Genomic DNA, 20,399 nt, shown 5'->3' on the forward strand with positions numbered 1-20,399 from the left:
GAACCATATAATTTGTGTGTGTGTGTGTGAGTGACAAGGTAGGAGACAAGGAGGCAAGGGGACAAGAAAGAGGGCAACATTTTTTATTTGCCAGAAATTGAGAGTTCTCGGTATAAATAACGGTGATACAAATGCATGTAAATTCACTTCTTTTTTTTTACCGGGAACTCTCAATTTCTGGCTAATAAAAAAATGTTGTTTTCTTTCTCGTCACCTAGCCTCCTTGCCTCCTACCATGTCACGCTGTTGTTACCTGATATGCCTGTTCCCTATATGGTAAACCCCACCTCCGGAAATCTCATTTGTATTTGATTTAATTCAAACACAAATGAGATTTCCGGAGGGGGGGGGTTACCAGGCTACCTGTTCCCTACCATGTCTCCTTTCCCCCGACATGGTGTCCTCCCTCTCACACCCCCAAAGTTGATTGGCATGTAGGCCTACAGTAGCCAATGGGACTCACCCGGGGGCGGTGCCTTACAGATTGCATGTGGAAAGCTAAAACCAAAACCTAAAAAGTAGTTTTTAACCTAATCATTGCCTGCTTAACCCAAGGTCAAACTTACATACAGGCAGTGGTGTAAAGTAACTAATTACATTACTCAAGTAATGTACTTATACAGTTTTGAAGTATTTTTACTTTCCTGGGGTATTTCCAATTTTCAATACTTTTACTTCTACTCCACTACATCTCAGAGGCAAATATTGTACTTTTACTCCACTACAATTATTTGAAAACTTTAGTTACTTTGTAGATTTTGATTATTATTACAAAATATACATTACCCACTTCAGCCCTATACATTTTGGCCATTTGAAAATAGCCGATCTACAAGCTCACAATGTGTCGCGATGTGACGCATTGTGGGCTTAATTGTAGATCTTCTATTTTCAAAGGATTTTCATACATTTTATTCTGCATAATGAGTACTGTCTACTTTTGGTACTTTGAGTACATTTTCATACCACACTTTTACTCAAGTAAATTTTGAATTCCGGACGTTTACTTTTAACAGAGTATTTCTACATTGCAGTATTGATACTTTTACTTAAGTACTTTTTTAGTACTTTTTTCCCCACCACTGCATATACAGGAGACAACACTTCTAGTTGTAACTGTAACTTCAGACTATCATCATCATCATCGTCATCATCATCATCATCATCATCATCATCATCATCATCATCATCATCATCATCATCATCATCATTATTATTATTACACTTCTTCCTCCTTCTCCTTGTAGCATACTGCAGCAGTCTGGTGGCCAGAGAAAAACATTGTCATTTCAATTCAATTAAAATCTGCTTTATTGGAAAGAGAAAACAGACCTTTACATTGCCAAAGCAAAAATGAAACAAACCAATTGAAAATCAAAAATGTATGTAATATTAAAAGGGAATAAAAGAGATGGGTCAAACAGAGTGTGTCACTTTGCATTAGAAAAACTATAGAAAACCAGAAGAATTGTGCATTTGCTGTTAGAAGCAGGCCATATCTGGTCCCCTCGTCTATATGAACAATGACATGGTATTCAAATGTAACAAATGACTGTTAAGTTCATGTTATTCTCATTCGATTGGCTCCCCTTTAATGAAAAATATGAATATCAATTGTAATGTCTACAGTCTACAGTGTAAATTGGGTAGAATTTCAAGGCAGTTGAATACACCCATCAACACACCAGCATGATACATTGTGAAAATGATGATTTCAACACAGAACTCTTTCGCAGATCCAACGGCTAGCATGAAAACATCGATTGTCAAACCATCCTTTCGCACCTCCATTCCAAAACACAGCACAGTCACAGTCTTCTACCCCGTGATCCTTGTTATCAGGCTGACCACGGCCCCAGTACCTGATGAAGTAGGAACATTGAACACATTACAATACTGTTACATGTTTTCCCCTCTAAATATTTTGTTTGTTAATCATGACCTCAAATTATATTCTAGATATTAGATACAAAATAACTGGATAGTGAAAATAGGTATAATTGTCATAATAACATTTAATACCATTTAGACAAAGGCAGCAAATATGGGAAATAATTAAAATCTTAGTTGAAATAAAGAAAAGTTAAAAGTATGGTAAAGTCTTACGTTGGTGTGGTCAGTGGCGTCCCATCTACCCACATCCAGACTCCTTCTGTCTGTCTGTCAGTCAAACCCAGCCACATGTCCTGGTAACTGCCAGTAACTCTCTCAACAATGTCCTGGACAGAAAAGAGGCTGGTTACTGAAGTACAAACTGTACAGATAACACATACTGTATGTTGCAGCACACACACACATGCACGCACGCACGCGCGCGCACACGCACGCACGCGCACACATGCACACACACACACACACACACACACACACACACACACACACACACACACACACACACACACACACACACACACACACGCACACACGCACAGACATGCACACACACACACACACACACACACACCTGTTTTTCTGTGCTGTTTATGACCATCAGATCTGATTGTCTGTCTCTACAGTATTGTCTGCTCGCATCCCAGGTTTTCCTCACAGTAGAGACGTAGTAACACACACCGGCATCAAATGTAAATCCATGTGATTCTAACAACAAAATAACAAAGTTAGCAACTGTTTGCTCATATTAATGGTAATTGATGAACAACATGACATAACAATTAATAAAAACAGCGATGTCTCACTGACCACAAAGTCTCTGCTTCAGGTCATCACGCTCTTTAGCTGCATTGTTATATCTGGACTGTAGCAGGTCAAAACTGGACTGTAGCTGATCCTTCTGTTCAGTTACATTGTTAAATCTGGACTGTAGCAGGTCAAAACTGGACTGTAGCTGATCCTTCTGTTCAGTTACATTGTTATATCTGGACTGTAGGTTGTTTTTCTCTGTATTCAATTCAGAATCTGCAAGAAGGAGAATCAACAAACTAAGCTTTACTGTACATACAACCTCGTTCTGATAATCTTCACTTGACGGTGAGACAAAGGACCCTATTTTGGGGAACCAGTGTGAAGCTCACGGTGTGGTGGTGGGGCGTGGTGACAGATGTTTGGTATTTATTACACGGCTTGGTTGGATGCTTGATCCTGATCAATCACAAATCTGACTTGAAAAAAAAAAGACGAAAAATGGCCTTAATCAGTAAATAATTTGTTCTAAGTCACAAAACCATGTGACTTAGGCAAAAAAAAAACATATTTTGGCCTAAGTCACACTAGGGAGTTAGGCCATTATACTAAAAGGGGAGTGAACAGCATGATCCTTTTCAATTAGGAGATGGGCGATTTTACCAGAGGTGGCCAGTGTCATGAGGAGCTGACTTAGGCAAAAATATCATTTTCCTCAAAAAATTACTTAGGCCATTAGTTTAGCAAGGTGACGATTTGGAAAACATTTGAGGTGAGAAATTGTCAATGCAGTGACATAATATTGACCTGTTATAATACTGGACACACCTGCTAATCTAATGAACTAGATGTGTCTTTACTATAAGCAATTGAATTATTTTACAATCAATTAAATCATTTTGTTGTTACATTTTATCAATGTATTTATTGCTTTATTAAATAGATGGGTAATAGCTGTGTAATACATGGAATAATGTGTGGTGAGCAGATCATTATTTTGAAATAAACCCCTTCAGGATGATGACCTTTAGAGCTTGGTGGAAGTGAGAGGTGAGAGTTGCTGGAAGGTTGCTTAGGAATGCCACAAAAACAAAAAAATATCCATGAATTCAAGTCTCCATGGGGTGACTAATTCATTTTGGGGTGAACTATCCCTTTAAGCCCTATTTCACCGTTGAAGTGTCTTTGAGCAACTGCTCCAGTGGAGCCAACAGTATAAGACTGTTTTGATTGAATATTTTATTAGGCAAAAAATGTAAAACAGCACAGTTACATTTAAAATACTTTGTCTAACAGGTCCGTTCATAAAAGTCCTTGCGGACTTGTTTCCAATGAGGGCCTTGGTATTTAATTCATAGGCATATATAGTGGCACCACAGTTCAAATATCATTACAAAATAAACAGCCAAAAACAATATATAACACTATGTACAACAAAAAGAATAAAAAAGAGGGGAAAAAAATATGTACAAGAACAGGGGGGGGGGTCTGCTGTCTAACGGGAAAATGGTACTACCTCCACCTTTGGCCTCCTGAAAGGTGATTTTTTAAGGCTCTTTTAAATGAGCCCAGCGAACTGCATTTTTTGAGGGATGGAGTTAGACTATTCCAATCCTGGGTGGCAGTGCTGTAGAAGGAGAATTTGCCCATGTTTGATTTATGGGTGGGTGGTACCAAATTGTTGTTAACGCTCCCTCTGGTATTGTGACTGTGGGTGTCGCTAACCTTTTGGAGGTATTTACTCAGATATGCGGGAATTGGGGGCATATCGGGCAAATTTGCATTTACAATTTTGAAGGCCAGTCCCATTTTTAGTTGTTTAACCCTGTCTTCCACCCTGAGCCAGCCTAGGCTGGCAAAATGGGTGGGAGAAAGGTGGGTCATGGGCCCCAATCCGAGGAGTAGCCGAATCAGTTTGTTTTGGGAGGTTTGAAGCTTAGTCTTCAGTGACACTGAGGTGTTGGAGTACCAGGAGGTGCAAGCATAGTCAAAAAGTGGTTGAATCAGGGCCCCAGAGAGGGTCCTGAGGGCCTGAGGGTTGACAAAAGAGGAAACTCTGCCCATAAATTTGGTTCTCTGGTTTACTCTTTTGACCACCTTTGTAGCCATGCTATCACCTGTCAGGTATTTGTCAAGTACACAACCCAAATAGGTAATCTCTTCTTTGCTAGAGATAATTGTGTCATCGACTTTGACCTTGAAATCATTTACATCCATCTGTCTGAGGGAATGTTTGGTCCCAAAGAGAATGGATTCAGTTTTCCCAAGGTGTAGTGACAGTTTGTTATCGGTAAGCCAAGTACGGATTTTTGAGAGTTCGGAGCTGAGCGCCTCCTCAACTTGCAACTTGTCCTCTCCCGAGATCAGGAGTGCCGAGTCATCAGCGAACAGGAACAATTTGCAGTTACAGGCAGCACTCATGTCGTTAATGTATAGAAGAAACAGTAACGGCCCTAGAATGCTGCCCTGAGGAACCCCACAGCTCACCGGGAGGGATGAGGACATGGTTCCGTTGATGTCAACCACTTGTTCTCTTCCCTCCAGGTAAGATCTCATCCAGTTTAGTGATGTGCAGTCAAAACCAATCGCCCTCAGCTTATCAAGTAAAATTGAGTGGTTTACAGTGTCGAACGCTTTTTGGAGGTCCAACATGACCATGCCGCAGTATTTGCCCGCGTCTACCTCACGTTTGATGTAGTCGGTCAGATACAGTAGGCATGTGTCAGTGGAATGGGAGGTTCTGAAGCCCGATTGGAATTCAAACAACAGTTTATGCTCGCTGAGGTAGCTGTTGATTTGTTCTTGAATTAATCGCTCTACAACCTTTGAGATGGAACAAAGGATGGAAACAGGCCTATAGTTGCCAGGTTCTAATTTGCTTCCTTTTTTATGCAGAGGGATTACTCTTGCCAACTTGAAATCCTGTGGGACGTGACACTGGCTGATGGATAGGTTTGTGATTTGGGCTACTATGGGGGCAATAGCAGTAGCTGCGTCTCTGAGGAATCTGGTGGGGATATTGTCAAGGCCGGTGGCCTTGTTTGGCTGGAGGGCGAGTAGTTTTTTCTGCACATCATCAGCATTTACTGGTTTGAATGAAAAGGAGTCTTTTTTAGCCCCTAGTTTAACATAGTGAGCATGGATGTGGTCAGAGCCGTACAAACCTGAATGCTGAGGAAGTTTGCTTACCAACTGGGTTGCAATGGTGGTAAAAAAGCTGTTAAAACAGTTTGCTACCGCTTGCTTGTCGGTAATGAGCACGCCACTTGAAATAATGCAGATGTTTGTAGCTTTGGTTTGAATTTTGTTGTTGCAGCCCAATTTCTGTAGCGCTTCCCACAGCTTTTGTGGGTGGCTTTTGTTTGCCTCAATACTTTCATTTAAGAAATTCTTTTTGGCAGTTTTGACCAATTTGTTTACTACATTTCGTTGATTTCTGCATCTTTCAAGTAGTTGCACATCTTTGCATTTCCTGAACTCAGAGTACATTTTGTTTCTGAGTTTGATTGCATTTAGGATGTCTCCATTCATCCAGGGTTGTGTACGGGCTCTGACTCTCACCACCTTCTTGGGCGCTAGGCTATCAATAACAGACACAAAAGCAGTTTTGAAACCAGTCCAAGACTCCTCAGCCGAGGAGCCACCGAGTACATTTGACCAATCCACTTTCTCAAGAGCTGTTGTGAGAGCTTCTGATGAGTAAGTTTTCACAGCTCTGCAGCTGATCGTGCTATGACAATCAACTACAGATCTGTGAAGCTTACGCGTGCAGAAAATGATGTTATGGTCGCTTAGACTGCACTCAATGACTCCACTTAAAGGAATCCTCGACTGGTCTGATGTCAAAATGAGGTCAATGATGGTCTGAGAAGTGGGGCCTACCCTTGTGATATTTTTTATCATTTGGGTGAGGCTATGCATGTCACAGAATTTTTTGAAAGATTTAAATATGGCGGCGTCTTTCCGGAGTACATCCGTATTGTAGTCGCCAATCAAAATCAATTCCGAATTTCCAATGATTGCCATGTGCTCCTCTAATAAATCATAAAACTCATTTTGACCTGGGGGCCTGTAGATTGCGCCAATTATCAGGGGTTTAGCGTGAGGATAGGTGATTTTTATCCAGACCGATTCCGTGGAGTTGTTCTCCAATTTTGGGTACACATTGAAAATGATGTCAGATCTCACATAAATGCATACCCCTCCTCCACAAAGAGTTCTGTCTTTCCTAATGACATTGTAGCCTATAATCTCAATTTCAGAATCGTCTACTGTGTCATCCAGTTTTGTCTCTGAAAAAGAGAGAACCCCTACCTTGCCATTTCCAAACATGGATCTTAGTTCAGACATCTTTGTGGGGTTTTTGAGGCTATTCACATTTAGGTGGATGATGTGTAGTCCTTTTTTGGAGAAAATCGTGTCCATCTGTTCAGTCTGGAAAAAGTCAGGTTCCTTAAGCTGTTTTGTCCCTGTAGCTTCAAAGGTGGGTGGGGCAGGTGGAGGTGTGATCGGGGGAGTGGGGTGGGGGCTTTGTGTTTGCAGCAGGGCAGTGGGGGAGGGGGATAGGGGAGGGGATGGACTTTTGGGGGAAATGGGAAACTCAGGGAGAAAATAGTCTCTGTTTCCACGCCGATCCCACAGAGGAAAACCTTGTAGTTGACCTCCAGTGCCCGTTGGAAAAACAGGGACCATGCGGTGGTGCCAGGAGATAGGAAAAACAGTGGAAAAATCACCGTATTCCTGTGCTTCCCTCTGAGAAAAACCTTGCGTTTGTCTCGAGTCCATGTTGCTCATGAGGAAATCCTCTCGTTGATGATGTTGGTGGGGAAACCCCTGTGACGTCATCGGCCAGATTTCCTCTTGCAGTGGTGTTCTGTATGAGAACTTGGGTCCTGGAGCAAACACAGACGTTAAACGGGACAAATAATCCATTCTTGTTTCTCCAGGGCTCTGCTGGGGTTCGTACTTATCAGGTGAGGTTGTCCGTTGCCAAACAAAGTTATTTGTCTGCATGTTGTGGACCGCTGGGCTCCGTCTAACGCTTCCTATACACACTGTGATTGTTCTGGTCAGCTCCCAGGTTTAATGTGTGAGTCTGTCTGTGTCTGTCTATGTGCAGAGCGTTGCTGAAAATGAGAACTTGTGCTCAGCTACTACCCTGGGTGAATAAAGAACCAAACAAAGTGCGTTCTGGTCCACACTCATGGAAGGAACATAATTTATCTCTAGATCAAACGGATGTCCTTGTGCAGGAGGTGCAGACAACAACAACAAACTAAAACAGTCCGCCAAGCACAGGTTATGTAAAAATTATATTGGGAGGAAATAATACAGTTAATATGTTTGACACTGGTCCTATTTGAAGCTTTAGACACTAGTCCACTATATTCTCATCATTAGGCTGAAGCAATGATCCACTATGTCCGGTACATGATATGATCATACTACAAAGTATAATGCATTATGATATATCATGATATATATGAAATATCATGCATATTGAATTGGGTTTTAGTCAATCATGTGTTTCGCTTGCAAAGGTACAGTATGTCAGTGCTGTCTCCTCAGGACCCAAACTAGTGAAAAGCTCCCAATGCATCACGGTGCGACGCGTTGTGAGCTTGTAGATGGGCTCTTTTCACTACTTTTTCAAATATTTTGAAATAATGAAAAAAGTATTTTAGTACAGTATTTTGTAGCAAAGAGTTATTTTCTTTCTGTTGCTACTACTAATCTATTACCGCAACTATTAATGTATTGAGTGGGGTACAGTATATGCTGGCTAATCATAGACATATAAAACATTAAATACTTACAGAGAGAGAGTCGGAGACCAATGTTGAGTAGAGCTTGAACACCACAAAGCAATCCAAAACCCATTCCGAGCATCCTGTACCGTCTTCTGCCTGCACACACACACACACACACACACACACACACACACACACACACACACACACACACACACACACACACACACACACACACACAGTGAGAGTAAAGAGGGAGTGAGATCAGTTAAAATATTTCAACCTCTTGTTTAAAAAGTATACTTTTTGTGATGAGTAGTAGTAGTAATATCTCATACCAGATCGCAGCATCTTCTGTGGATGTTTCTGCTGAGCTGGAGTCTCAACATCACCACGGTTTATGTCATCTTCTTCCTCATCATCACCTTCCTCTTGGATCTCAATGCTTCCAGCATGTAAAGCCACGGCCATTTCTACCTTTATGACTTTAATTCTTCTTGTAGGTATTCTACATTGTCGTCACAACGCACACTGAAGACAAGAGAAGTGTCGTTCTTTCTTTTATGAGACTATAAATTGTCATATCATCCACCCCTCCCCCTCCTTCCTCCCTTTGTTTCCTCGTTCAAGCAGAGGTAGCAGGGCGTTCACACCTCCACCACCAAGCCTGCAGTTTAGTCCATGTGACAGGAACAAGTCAGCTGACCCCGGGGCCTGTATCTATAACATACCGTATATGAGCATTGTTTCCTCAATATAATGATCATCACTGAACATCATAAGCAGTCGTGGAAAAAGTACTCAAATTTCTTAGGTTATTGCGCCACAGGACGCGCAATAACCCCACATTTGCAACTACTTTCGCCTGCGCACTTCATCGGGTATGGCCTAGTTTATTTAAAGTACCAAAAGTAAAAGTACTAAAATGTTTGAAAATAGCAGATCTACAAGCTCACATGTGAGCTTGTATATCGACTATTTTCAAATAGCTTATGTATAAAACAGGGCTAAAGTGGTTATTGTACGTTTTATAATATGATTTATACCTGAAAAGTAACTAGTAACTCAAGTTTTCAAATAATTGTAGTGGAGTAAAAGTACAATATTTGCCTCTGAGATGTAGTGGAGTAGAAGTAAAAGTACTGAAAATTAGAAATACTCAAGTAAAGTACAAATACCTCAAAATTGTACTTAAGTACAGTACTTAAGTAAATGTACTTTCCACCACTGATTTTAAGTAAAAAAAATGAAAAAAGAAACGTTCAGGCCTGATTGTGTCAAATATCATATTGTTGCTGTCTGGCAGAAACCTTGCATCTCCATTTCAATTTTTTTTTTTTTCATCACTTAATGCCGTACCTGTCGTACAAGAGTGTCAAGCTAAAGGCTATTTGTGGACATGCATGGTTTCCACCCAAAAGTACAACAGAGGAACAGAGGAAGTCAAGTCTCATCTTCAACAGGATGTGGTCTTATGCCTATGCATAAGAGTGCAATATGTGCTTATTATTCTCATATGCACATCAACTAGAGTATCATTATGCAGTTCTAACTCACAAATCGTTATACTTTTTATAGCAATATAGTTCTTATGACTAAACAAAATTCTTTCCACAATTTTGGTCATCGCCATTTAGAATTGAAGATGCTGTCTACGTAGGCTGTAGGAAAACATACTGCACCACATGTCCAACCTTTGAGAATCTGAAGAAATCAAACAATAGAGCCGTACATCGGCTGCTATGAACAAGTATCTGTTACAGTCACACTATTGTCTATCATCGAAATTAATTTGGGGTTGTTTGGCTGTGGTCCCCCCCCCCCCTATTTTGTTACTAGTATTTTATACCTAGGCTATTTGAAAATAGCCGATCTACAAGCTCACAACGCGTCGCACCGCGACGCGTTGTGAGCTTGTAGATCTGCTATTTTCAAACATTTTAGTACATTCACTTTTGGTACTTTAAGTGCATTTTGATACCAGTACTTTTGTACTTTTACTCAAGTACATTTTTAAATCCGGACTTTTACTTGTAACAGAGTACTCCTACATTGCAGTATTGATACTTTTACTTAAGTAAAACATTTGAGTACTTTTCCCACCACTGATTGTATGCTTAAGTGACTGGCACTACTAAGCTACAGAAGAATAAATGTATTTTTTGTTATGAACTTCACAGACGTTTTGGACCTCAGTTATTGAGCACACGTCAGAACTCCCTCTGCAACCAGTACAACCTAAGTATAGGACAAGGGCAGTAGGCCTACACTTATAATATCAATAAAATCTGAGTGTATTTCCAATTATTTGGAGGGGGCCCACTTGGTTGCGAATCACTGACCTATACTCTGGCATCTTGTTTCCTAAAACGCTTCCTTGTCTCCTACCGTGTCAACTTCACCGTGACCTTCCCTTTGCTGGAGCAGATAAGAGTGGGATGTGACAGGCAGACCCCATGCCTGGGACAGAGTGGAACACGATGCTTATCTCTGATAACATCTCATTTATACCCGTCCACAGTTACAGCTAGAGGAGCAGATAAGGAAACATTGAGGGTGTGTAGTGCTTAAAAGCAGCAGTCCGCGACTCATTTTAATGGATAAAACCAATCTGTATGGTAGAGTAGTACAATAAAACTAGTTCCTATAGGGCTGTCATCATCACAAAATGTTGTACTTAATTGTCGATTAATTGTCAAACTTTGTAGCTTTAAAGATAACTGTCTGCAGAACCGCCCTACTGGGTTATAGGATTAAATCACTGTCTCCATTTCAGCTGTACTAATGGTCTCTAATGGTCTCTTCAGCTGTACTAATGGTCTTTAAGGAAAAAAACAATGGATAGGAGTTCACTTTTTTTTCACTTTTGGAAGTCAACGGATTAGCTTGCCATGTGATGCAGGTGAAGTACTCACATTTTTCACTTAAAGGTAGGGTAAGTGATATTTTTTTGGTTAAAACAAAAAAAATGTGTTAAAAGGTTAAAGCACTATTTTCTGATAGTAAACATATTATACAGTGTTTGTTCAGTAACAGGAGTCTGGAGGGTATGTGACAACATTTCAGCCGATCAGGAGAGAGTACCCATTTATCAGCTTCATTTGTATAGTGTTCCAGTTCCAATTTTGTCTGCTCTTTTCTTTGTGTCATCACTTCCCATTTCACTTGTTTAATCTGTATCCTGACTGAGTTCTCTATCCTGATTGGATACAATTGGTATCCCGACCTGAAAATGCATTTTCTGTTTAATGAAGAGCTGGAGTGACGTGGAGACTCCTGTTACTGAACAAACACTCTATACTAGCAATGAGTAATCAGAATATAGTAATATAGTAATAGCATAGTATAGTGCTTGAGTAAAGTATAAAAGTATTGGCATCAAAATGTAGTTAAAGTACCAAAAGCAGAAGTGCTCATTATGCAGAATGTCCCATTTCAAGTTTTCAAATGTATACAAATCTTTTGAAAATAACAGATCTGCAAGCGCACGATGCCTTGCATCGCGACGCATTGTGAGCTTGTAGATCGGTTATTTTAAAATGGCCAAAATGTATATAGGGCTGAAGTAGTAATAATCATCAAAATCTACAAAGTAACTAAAGTTTTCAAATAATTGTAGTGGAGTAAAAGTACAGCATTTACCTCTGAGGTGTAGTGGAGTAGAAGTAAAAGTATTGGAAACTGAAAATACTCAAGTAAATTACAAATACCTCAAAATTGTACTCAATTACATTACTTGAGTACATGTACTTAGTTACTTTCCACCACTGGCATATCGATCGATTCAGCGGTGCGATGTAGGTGTGAGGCCTGAACCTCTAGTACGAAAAAGGTACAGCTTACTTTTATTTGCAACTCCGCTGTCGGAATGTGACGTGTGTTGTAGGCTCAGGCTGAAGAGCAGTATATGAGGGACCATTGTTGGTGGGTTTGATGTTTCACATCCCTACAAACAGGATACATCACATCACAGAACAGGGAAGATGGTGTGTGTGTGTGTGTGTGTGTGTGTGTGTGTGTGTGTGTGTGTGTGTGTGTGTGTGTGTGTGTGTGTGTGTGTGTGTGTGTGTGTGTGTGTGTGTGTGTGTGTGTGTGTGTGTGTGTGTGTGTGTGTGTGTGTGTGTGTGTGTGTGTGTGTGTGTGTGTGCGTGCGTGCGTGCGTGCGTGCGTGCGTGCAAGGGAATGTGGACTGAAGCCATGGGGTGTGATGTCGCACTTATTATCACACTACTGTTCCCACAGCTCAGTAAGAGTCACAACTTGTCCAGGCTACCTGTTCCCTACCATGTCTCCTTTTCCCCGACATAGTGTCCTCCCTCTCACGCCCCCAAAGTTGATTGGCATGTAGGCCTATACAGTAGCCAATGGGACTCACCCGGGGGCGGTGCCTTACAGATTGCATTTGGAAAGCTAAAACCAAAACCTAAAAAGTAGTTTTTAACCTAATCATTGCCTGCTTAACCCAAGGTCAAACTTACATACAGGCAGTGGTTTAAAGTAACTAATTACATTTACTCAAGTACTGTACTTATACAGTTTTGAAGTATTTTTTACTTTCCTGGGGTATTTCCAATTTTCAATACTTTTACTTCTACTCCACTACATCTCAGAGGCAAATATTGTACTTTTACTCCACTACAATTATTTGAAAACTTTAGTTACTTTGTAGATTTTGATTATTATTACAAAATATACATTAACCACTTCAGCCCTATACACATTTTGGCCATTTGAAAATAGCCGATCTACAAGCTCACAATGTGTCTCGATGTGACACATTGTGAGCTTAATTGTAGATCTTCTATTTTCAAAGGATTTTTAATACATTTTAAAACTTGTGAAATGGGACCTTCTGTATAATGAGTACTTTCTACTTTTGGTACTTTGAGTACATTTTCATACCGCACTTTTACTCAAGTAAATTTTGAATTCCGGACGTTTACTTTTAACAGAGTATTTCTACATTGCAGTATTGATACTTTTACTTAAGTAAAACATTTTAGTACTTTTCCCACCACTGCATATACAGGAGACAACACTTCTAGTTGTAACTGTAACTTCAAATCATCATCATCATCATCATCATCATCATCATCATCATCATTATTATTATTATTATTATTATTACACTTATTATTACCCTTATTATTAATATTATTATTACACTTTGGTTTTGACTTCCTCCTTCTCCTTGTAGCATACTGCAGCAGTCTGGTGGCCAGAGAGAAACATTGTCATTTCAATTCAATTCAAAGCGGCTTTATTGGAAAGAGAAAACAGACCTTTACATTGCCAAAGCAAAAATGAAACAAACCAATTGAAAATCAAAAATGTATGTAATATTAAAAGGGAATAAAAGAGATGGGTCAAACAGAGTGTGTCACTTTGCATTAGAAAAAACTAGCTTAGAAAACCAGAAGAATTGTGCATTTGCTGACAAACGCAGGACATATCTGGTCCCCTCGTCTATATGAACAATGACATGGTATTAAAATGTAACAAAATGCTGTTAAGTTCATGTTATTCTCATTCTATTGGCTCCCCTTTAATAATGAACATTAATATCAATTGTAATGTAATATCTACAGTGTATATTGGGTAGGATTTCAAGGCAGTTAAACCAAGCGCAAACACATAAACTACCACATGTGAATGAATACATCCATCAACACACCAGCTTGATACATTGTGAAAATGATGATTTCAACACAGAACTCTTTCACAGATCCAACGGTAAGCTTGAGAACATGGAATGTCAAACCATCCTTTCACATCTCCATTCCAAAACGCAGCACAGTCACAGTCTTCTACCCCGACCCCGTGACCCTTGTTATCAGGCTGACCACGGCCCCAGTACCTGATGAAGTAGGAACATTGAACACATTACAATACTGTTACATGTTTCCCCCTCTAAATATTTAGTTTGTTAATCATGACCTCAAATTATATTCTAGATATTAGATACAAATTAACTGGATAGTGATAGAAAATAGGTATAATTGTCATAATAACATTTAATACCATTTAGACAAAGGCAGCAAATATGTGAAATAGTTAAAATGTTAGTTGAAATAAAGAAAAGTTAAACGTAAGGTAAAGTCTTACCTTGGTGTGGTCAGTGTTGTCCCATCTACCCACATCCAGACTCCTTCAGTCTGGCTGTCAGTCAAACCCAGCCACATGTTCTGGTTTATGCCAGTAACTCTCTTAACAAAGTCCTGGACAGAAAAGAGGCTGGTTACTGAAGTACAAACTGTACAGATAACAGATATGTTACAGCACACACACACACGCATGCGCACGCGCACACACACACACACACACACACACACACACACACACACACGCACACACACACAAGTGCACACACGCACACACATTCACAGACATGCACACACACCTGTTTTTCTTCGCTGTTTATGACCATCAGATCTGATTGTCTGTCTCTACAGTATTGTCTGCTCGCATCCCAGGTTTTCATCTCAGTAGAGACGTAGTAACACACACCGCCATCAAATGTAAGTCCACATGATTCTAACAACAAAATAACAAAGTTAGCAAGTGTTTGCTCATATTAATGGTAAATGATGAACAACATGATATAACAATTAATAAAAACAGCGATGTCTCACTGACCACAGAGTCTCCTCTTCAGGTCATCTCGCAGGTCATCTCGCTCTTTAGCTGCATTGTTATATCTGGACTGTAGCTGATCCTTCTGTTCAGTTACAGTGATATATCTGGACTGTAGCTGATCCTTCTGTTCAGTTACAGTGATATATCTGGACTGTAGCAGGTCAAAACTGGACTGTAGCTGATCCTTCTGTTCAGTTACATTGTTATATCTGGACTGTAGGTTGTTTTTCTCTGTATTCAATTCAGAATCTGCAAGAAGGAGAATCAACAAACTAATGAGCTTTACTGTACATACAACTTTGTTCTGATAATCTTCAATTGGTGGTGAGACAAAGGACCCTATTTTGGGGAACCAGTGTGAAGCTCAGTGAGCGATGTGGTGGGTGGGGCGTGACAGATGTTTGGTATTTATTACACGGCTTGGTTGGATGCTTGATCCTGATCAATCACTAAATTCAACAGTCTGTTATTTTTCTATAATGACCACTGCTATCAATAACAGACTGCTGCAGACAATTCACATGAATGGTCGTTGCCCTATTCAACAAGGCAGCTGTGCAAAACAAACACTCAATGTCATTTTACAGCTTAACAGTAGCTTCACTAAAGAATGATTTGGAAAACATTTGAGGTGAGAAATTGTCAATGCAGTGACATAATATTGACCTGTTTTACTGGACACACCTGGCATAGCTAGCAAGCAATTGAATTATTTTATAATCATTGAAATCATTTTGTTGTTACGTTTTATCAATGTATTAATTGCTTTATTAAATAGATGTGTAATAGCTGTGTAGTACGTGGAATAATTTGCGGTGAGCAGATCATTATTTTGAAATAAACCCCTTCAGGGTGATGAAGACCCTGTCTGTGTTTATTTCTCAACAATGACCTCTCACCATACATTTATATCCTGCTTATTGGGCTGGAGAAGGGAGGAGTATTCACGGTTAAGTTAGATTGTGCTGAACTGTATTATCAATGGGTTTGTTGAAGGTGGATTGAGTAACAATGACCTTTAGAGCAGGGCTGGTTGCTTAGGAATGCCACAAAAACAAAAATTCAAGTCTCCATGGGGTGACTAATCGATTGAAAAAAAGTCATTTTGGGGTGAACTATCCCTTTAAGCCCTATTTCACCGCTGAAGTGTCTTTGAGCAAGGCATTTAACCCCCAACTGCTCAGTGGCCAACAGTATAAGACTGTGATTGTTCTGGTCAGCTCCCAGGTTTAATGTGTGAGTCTGTCTGTGTCTGTCTATTTGTGTAATAGCTGTGTAATACGTGGAATAATTTGCGGTGAGCAGATCATTATTTTGAAATAAACCCCTTCAGGGTGATTAAGACCCTGTCTGTGTTTATTTCCAGTGGTGAGCTGTGGATTTTTGAACTATGGGGGCTCTATTTTATGACGTCACGCGCGCGGGCACGTGCGTGCGTGCGCTCTGCGCACGCATGTGCACATAGCCACTCAGCTCAGTGCTAGTTGAAATGCTGTATTCAACATGTGATTATTAATGTATTTATATTTCTTATTATTTTGTTGCATTGTTAATTTGTTGTTTTTATTTTTGTTTCAATTAATTAATTATTTTATTTATTTTTATTAGTTTTATATAAAAGCCCTTTACATAGATTCACCCACACATAAGTACTTAAAATAATCAGTCAACTTGTCTTTACTTGAATTACTTTTTTTTAAGACTTTGCTTTCAAAACAGTGTTTTTTAAAACAAGTAAAAAAAAAAAAAATACCCTTTTGCTACTCACCAAAACAAAGACGGTTTTGTGGAGTTGAAAGCCTACTTTACTAAATGGGAACACTGTGAGCCCCCACCTCACGTCTAAAATACACTTTTTGTCCAGAAAAGAAAATATTTCACCAGAATGAAAACCTGTTTTTGGTTACTCCACAGTGCCCTCTACAGATCAGTACTGGTCAATGGAATGTTCCTATAGAGACACACGGCCGGAAGCGGAAGGCCTACAAATCCACGCCCACTTTTGACACTCGGGGTCCGTTAGAACGATGAACTGCAGCTCTCAATGCAATCTCTATGAGAGGCATTGTAAAATACCGTCATTTCACTGGTTAACTACTGAGGCTGTAGCGATTTTTTTTGTGTTCTAATAATCTGTCCCATTTGTTTAATTTGTCCTTTTTAATGTCCCATATCTTTCATCTCGATATACTACCCACAATATACTATAATATACTCCATCAGTATATCAAAACCGCTAGCATCGGAGATCTAGAGTTTAAGTGGTCGCATGGTATATATGTCACGGAAGCATCCCTTGAGGTTTTCAATACCCAGAAAACTGGCGAAAGTGGCCGTTTTCAATAGGTTTTGGTCATTATCTCTGGAACAGAAGATCCAATCTGCTCAGTTCAAAGCTTGTTGGATGCGTGACTTTGAGGACATTAAGCACGCAATGACACATTTTCGGGTAATTTTTTTTTTTTTAGGGGAGGCGAGGTCTTAGTTGGGCAGACGACCGCCTCTCCTGCCTCTACAGTGGGTACGCCACTGGTCGGCGCTCGGCGCTCGTAAAGACAGTGATGTCACTGAAATGCCCGTCTGCTGTCTACCCTCTGCTGTGTTAGCATTATGGGTAACTCGTTAAAGTGGCAAATTAAATGTGAAACACATCAACTATTAAGAAAACAAGAAGATATGTTGACAAAGACACTCCATACATTTGGAAACATATTTTTATTTAAATCAATATCGTCTTCAGTTAATGCAGGATAATTTTTAAAGTAGGCTAACTTTCATATCCTCTCATAGGGAATGCATTGGCAGCTGCAGTTCATAGTTCTAACGGACCTCGAGTAGCGGCGCTGTCTCAAAAGTGGGCGTGAAATTTGTAGTCCCCGTGTGTCTCTATTGACCAGATTCTTCCTTCCGGTGAAATATTTTATTTTCTGGCCAAAAGGTGTATTTTAGACGTGAGGTGGGGGCTCAGAGTGTTCCCACTTAGTAGAATAGGCTTCCAACTCCATTAAACCGTCTTTGTTTTGGTGAGTACCAAAAGTGTATTTTTTTATTTTACTACAGACGAGAGGCTGCGCTACCGCGGTGCGAGGGGAAAGAATGGAAAGTACCATAACGTTAAGGAGAACTCCTTCTAACGCCATGGACCAGAGCTAGACAGGGATAACTTTGTAGCTCTTGTGTCCTCTGATAAGCGATTAAACCTTTCACACTCCATGGCTTTTCTCGAGTAGCCTAATGTTATGCAAAGCAGCCAGGTTGAGGCCATTGTTTAAGGTGTTAAAGACGGCTCGCCCCTAACGGTGCGTTGTTGTGCTAATGATTGACGGCTCGCGGGCGGCTGACGGTGTGTGCTCGCGTGTGCATGTGGAGCTCGTGCATGTGGAGCACGCGCGAGCCCCTAGCCCCCATAGTGTCAGAACTAAGGGGTCGCCGACCCCCCTAGCACCCCCTTCAGCTCACCCCTGTTTATTTCTCAACAATGGCCTCTCACCATTCATTTATATCCTGCTTATTGGGCTGGAGAAGGGAGGAGTATTCACGGTTAGGTTAGATTGTGCTGAACTGTATTTTCAATGGGTTTGTTGAAGGTGGATTGAGTAACAATGACCTTTAGAGCAGGGCTAGAGGAGCGCACTGGTTGCTTAGGAATGCCACAAAAACAAAAACAATATCCATGAATTCAAGTCTCCATGGGGTGACTAATCGATTGAAAAAAAGTCATTTTGGGGTGAACTATCCCTTTAAGCCCTATTTCACAGCTGAAGTGTCTTTGAGCAAGGCATTTAACCCCCAACTGCTCCAGTGGCCAACAGTATAAGACTGTGATTGTTTTGGTCAGCTCCCAGGTTTAATGTGTGCGTCTGTCTGTGTCTGTCTATGTGTAGAGCGTTGCTGAACTTGTGCTCAGCTACTACCCTGGGTGAATAAAAAACAAAAACAAAAGTGCGTTCTGGTCCACACTCCTTGTGCAGGAGGTGCAGAGTCAACAACAACAAACTAAAACAGTCCGCCAAGCACAGGTTATGTAAAAAGTATATTGGGAGGAAATACTACAGTTAATATGTTTGACACTGGTCCTATTTGAAGCTTTAGACACAAGTCCACTATATTCTCTTCATTAGGCTTAAAGCAATGATCATTTATGTCTGGTACATGATATGATCATACTACAAAGTATAAATCATGCATATTGAATTGGGTTTTAGTCAATCATGTGTTTTGCTTGCAAAGGTACAGTATGTCAGTGCTGTCTCCTCAGGACCCAAACTAGTGAAAATCTCCCAATGCATCACGTTGCGACACGTTGTGAGCTTGTAGATCGGCTCTTTTCACTACTTTTTATTTTTGAAAATATTTTGAAATAATGAAAAACGATTTCGTAGTAAAAAATATATATATTTTCTTTCTGTTGCTACTACTAATCTATTACCACAACTATTAATGTATTTAGTGGGGTACAGTATATGCTGGCTAATCATATATATACATATATAAAACATTAAATACATTGTTATGAAACTTGACTTACAGAGAGAGAGTCGGAGACCAATGTTGAGGAGAGCTTGAACACCACAAAGCAATCCAAAACCCATTGCGAGCATCCTGTTCCGTCTTCTGCCTGGACACACACACACACACACACACACACACACACACACACACACACACACACACACACACACACACACACACACACACACATACACACGCGCACACACACACACACACACACACACACACACACACACACACACACACACACACACACACACACACACACACACACACACACACACACACACACACACACACACACACAGTAAAGAGGGAGTGAGATCAGTTAAAATATTTCAACCTCTTGTTTAAAAAGTTAAAAAGTATACTTTTTGTGATGAGTAATAGTAGTAATATCTCTTACCAGATCGCAGCATCTTCTGTGGATGTCTCTGCTGAGCTGGAGTCTCAACATCACCACGGTTTATGCCATCTTCTTCCTCATCATCATCTTCCTCTTGTATCTCAATGCTTCCAGAATGTAAAGCCACGGCCATTTCTACCTTTATGACTTTAATTCTTCTTGTAGGTATTTCACATTGTCGTCACAACGCACACTGAAGACAAGAGAAGTGTCGTCTTTCTTTTATGAGATTATAAGTAAGTCATATCATCCACCCCTCCCCCTCCTTCCTCCCTTTGTTTCCTCGTTCAAGCAGAGGCAGCAGGGCGTTCACACCTCCACCACCATGCCTGCAGTTTAGTCCATGTGACAGGAACAAGTCAGCTGACCCCGGGGCCTGTATCTATAACATACCGTATATGAGCATTGTTTCCTCAATATAATGATCACCACTGAACATCATAAGCAGTCGTGGA

The 20,399-nt window shown here is 40.3% G+C and overlaps 2 protein-coding genes across 2 annotated transcripts; both read right to left on the reverse strand.

Moving 5' to 3' along the window:
* Window positions 1–1,329: 1,329 nt before the first annotated feature.
* Window positions 1,330–8,913, reverse strand: LOC308087527 (uncharacterized protein). The gene is made up of 6 exons (XM_080431460.1): window positions 8,729–8,913; window positions 8,457–8,546; window positions 2,701–2,916; window positions 2,465–2,598; window positions 2,107–2,219; window positions 1,330–1,862 (listed from the first exon to the last, which is right to left on the reverse strand). The coding sequence occupies exons 1-6, from the start codon at window positions 8,859–8,861 to the stop codon at window positions 1,715–1,717; spliced, it is 834 nt and encodes a 277-aa protein (XP_080287586.1). The 5' UTR covers window positions 8,862–8,913; the 3' UTR covers window positions 1,330–1,714.
* A 4,741-nt stretch (window positions 8,914–13,654) lies between these two features.
* LOC308087526 (uncharacterized protein) lies at window positions 13,655–20,119 on the reverse strand. The gene is made up of 6 exons (XM_080431459.1): window positions 19,945–20,119; window positions 19,555–19,644; window positions 15,027–15,275; window positions 14,791–14,924; window positions 14,496–14,608; window positions 13,655–14,247 (listed from the first exon to the last, which is right to left on the reverse strand). The coding sequence occupies exons 1-6, from the start codon at window positions 20,075–20,077 to the stop codon at window positions 14,094–14,096; spliced, it is 873 nt and encodes a 290-aa protein (XP_080287585.1). The 5' UTR covers window positions 20,078–20,119; the 3' UTR covers window positions 13,655–14,093.
* Window positions 20,120–20,399: the final 280 nt, after the last annotated feature.

The sequence above is a fragment of the Gymnoscopelus braueri genome, assembly GCF_963280865.1.
Source record: "Gymnoscopelus braueri genome assembly, chromosome: 6".
Lineage (NCBI taxonomy): Eukaryota > Metazoa > Chordata > Actinopteri > Myctophiformes > Myctophidae > Gymnoscopelus > Gymnoscopelus braueri.

What these genes read in the sequence shown, in the direction of transcription:
- LOC308087527 (XM_080431460.1), bottom strand. Translation starts at nt 8,861, where the DNA reads ATGGCCGTGGCTTTACATGCTGGAAGCATTGAGATCCAAGAGGAAGGT. An exon ending in ACAGAAGATGCTGCGATCTG is followed by an intron (nt 8,547 to 8,728) that starts GTATGAGATATT and finishes GTGTGTGTGCAG; the next exon opens with GCAGAAGACGGTACAGGATG. An exon ending in CCTGAAGCAGAGACTTTGTG is followed by an intron (nt 2,599 to 2,700) that starts GTCAGTGAGACA and finishes TTTTGTTGTTAG; the next exon opens with AATCACATGGATTTACATTT.
- LOC308087526 (XM_080431459.1), bottom strand. Translation starts at nt 20,077, where the DNA reads ATGGCCGTGGCTTTACATTCTGGAAGCATTGAGATACAAGAGGAAGAT. An exon ending in ACAGAAGATGCTGCGATCTG is followed by an intron (nt 19,645 to 19,944) that starts GTAAGAGATATT and finishes GTGTGTGTCCAG; the next exon opens with GCAGAAGACGGAACAGGATG. An exon ending in TAAACAGCGAAGAAAAACAG is followed by an intron (nt 14,609 to 14,790) that starts GTGTGTGTGCAT and finishes TTTTCTGTCCAG; the next exon opens with GACTTTGTTAAGAGAGTTAC.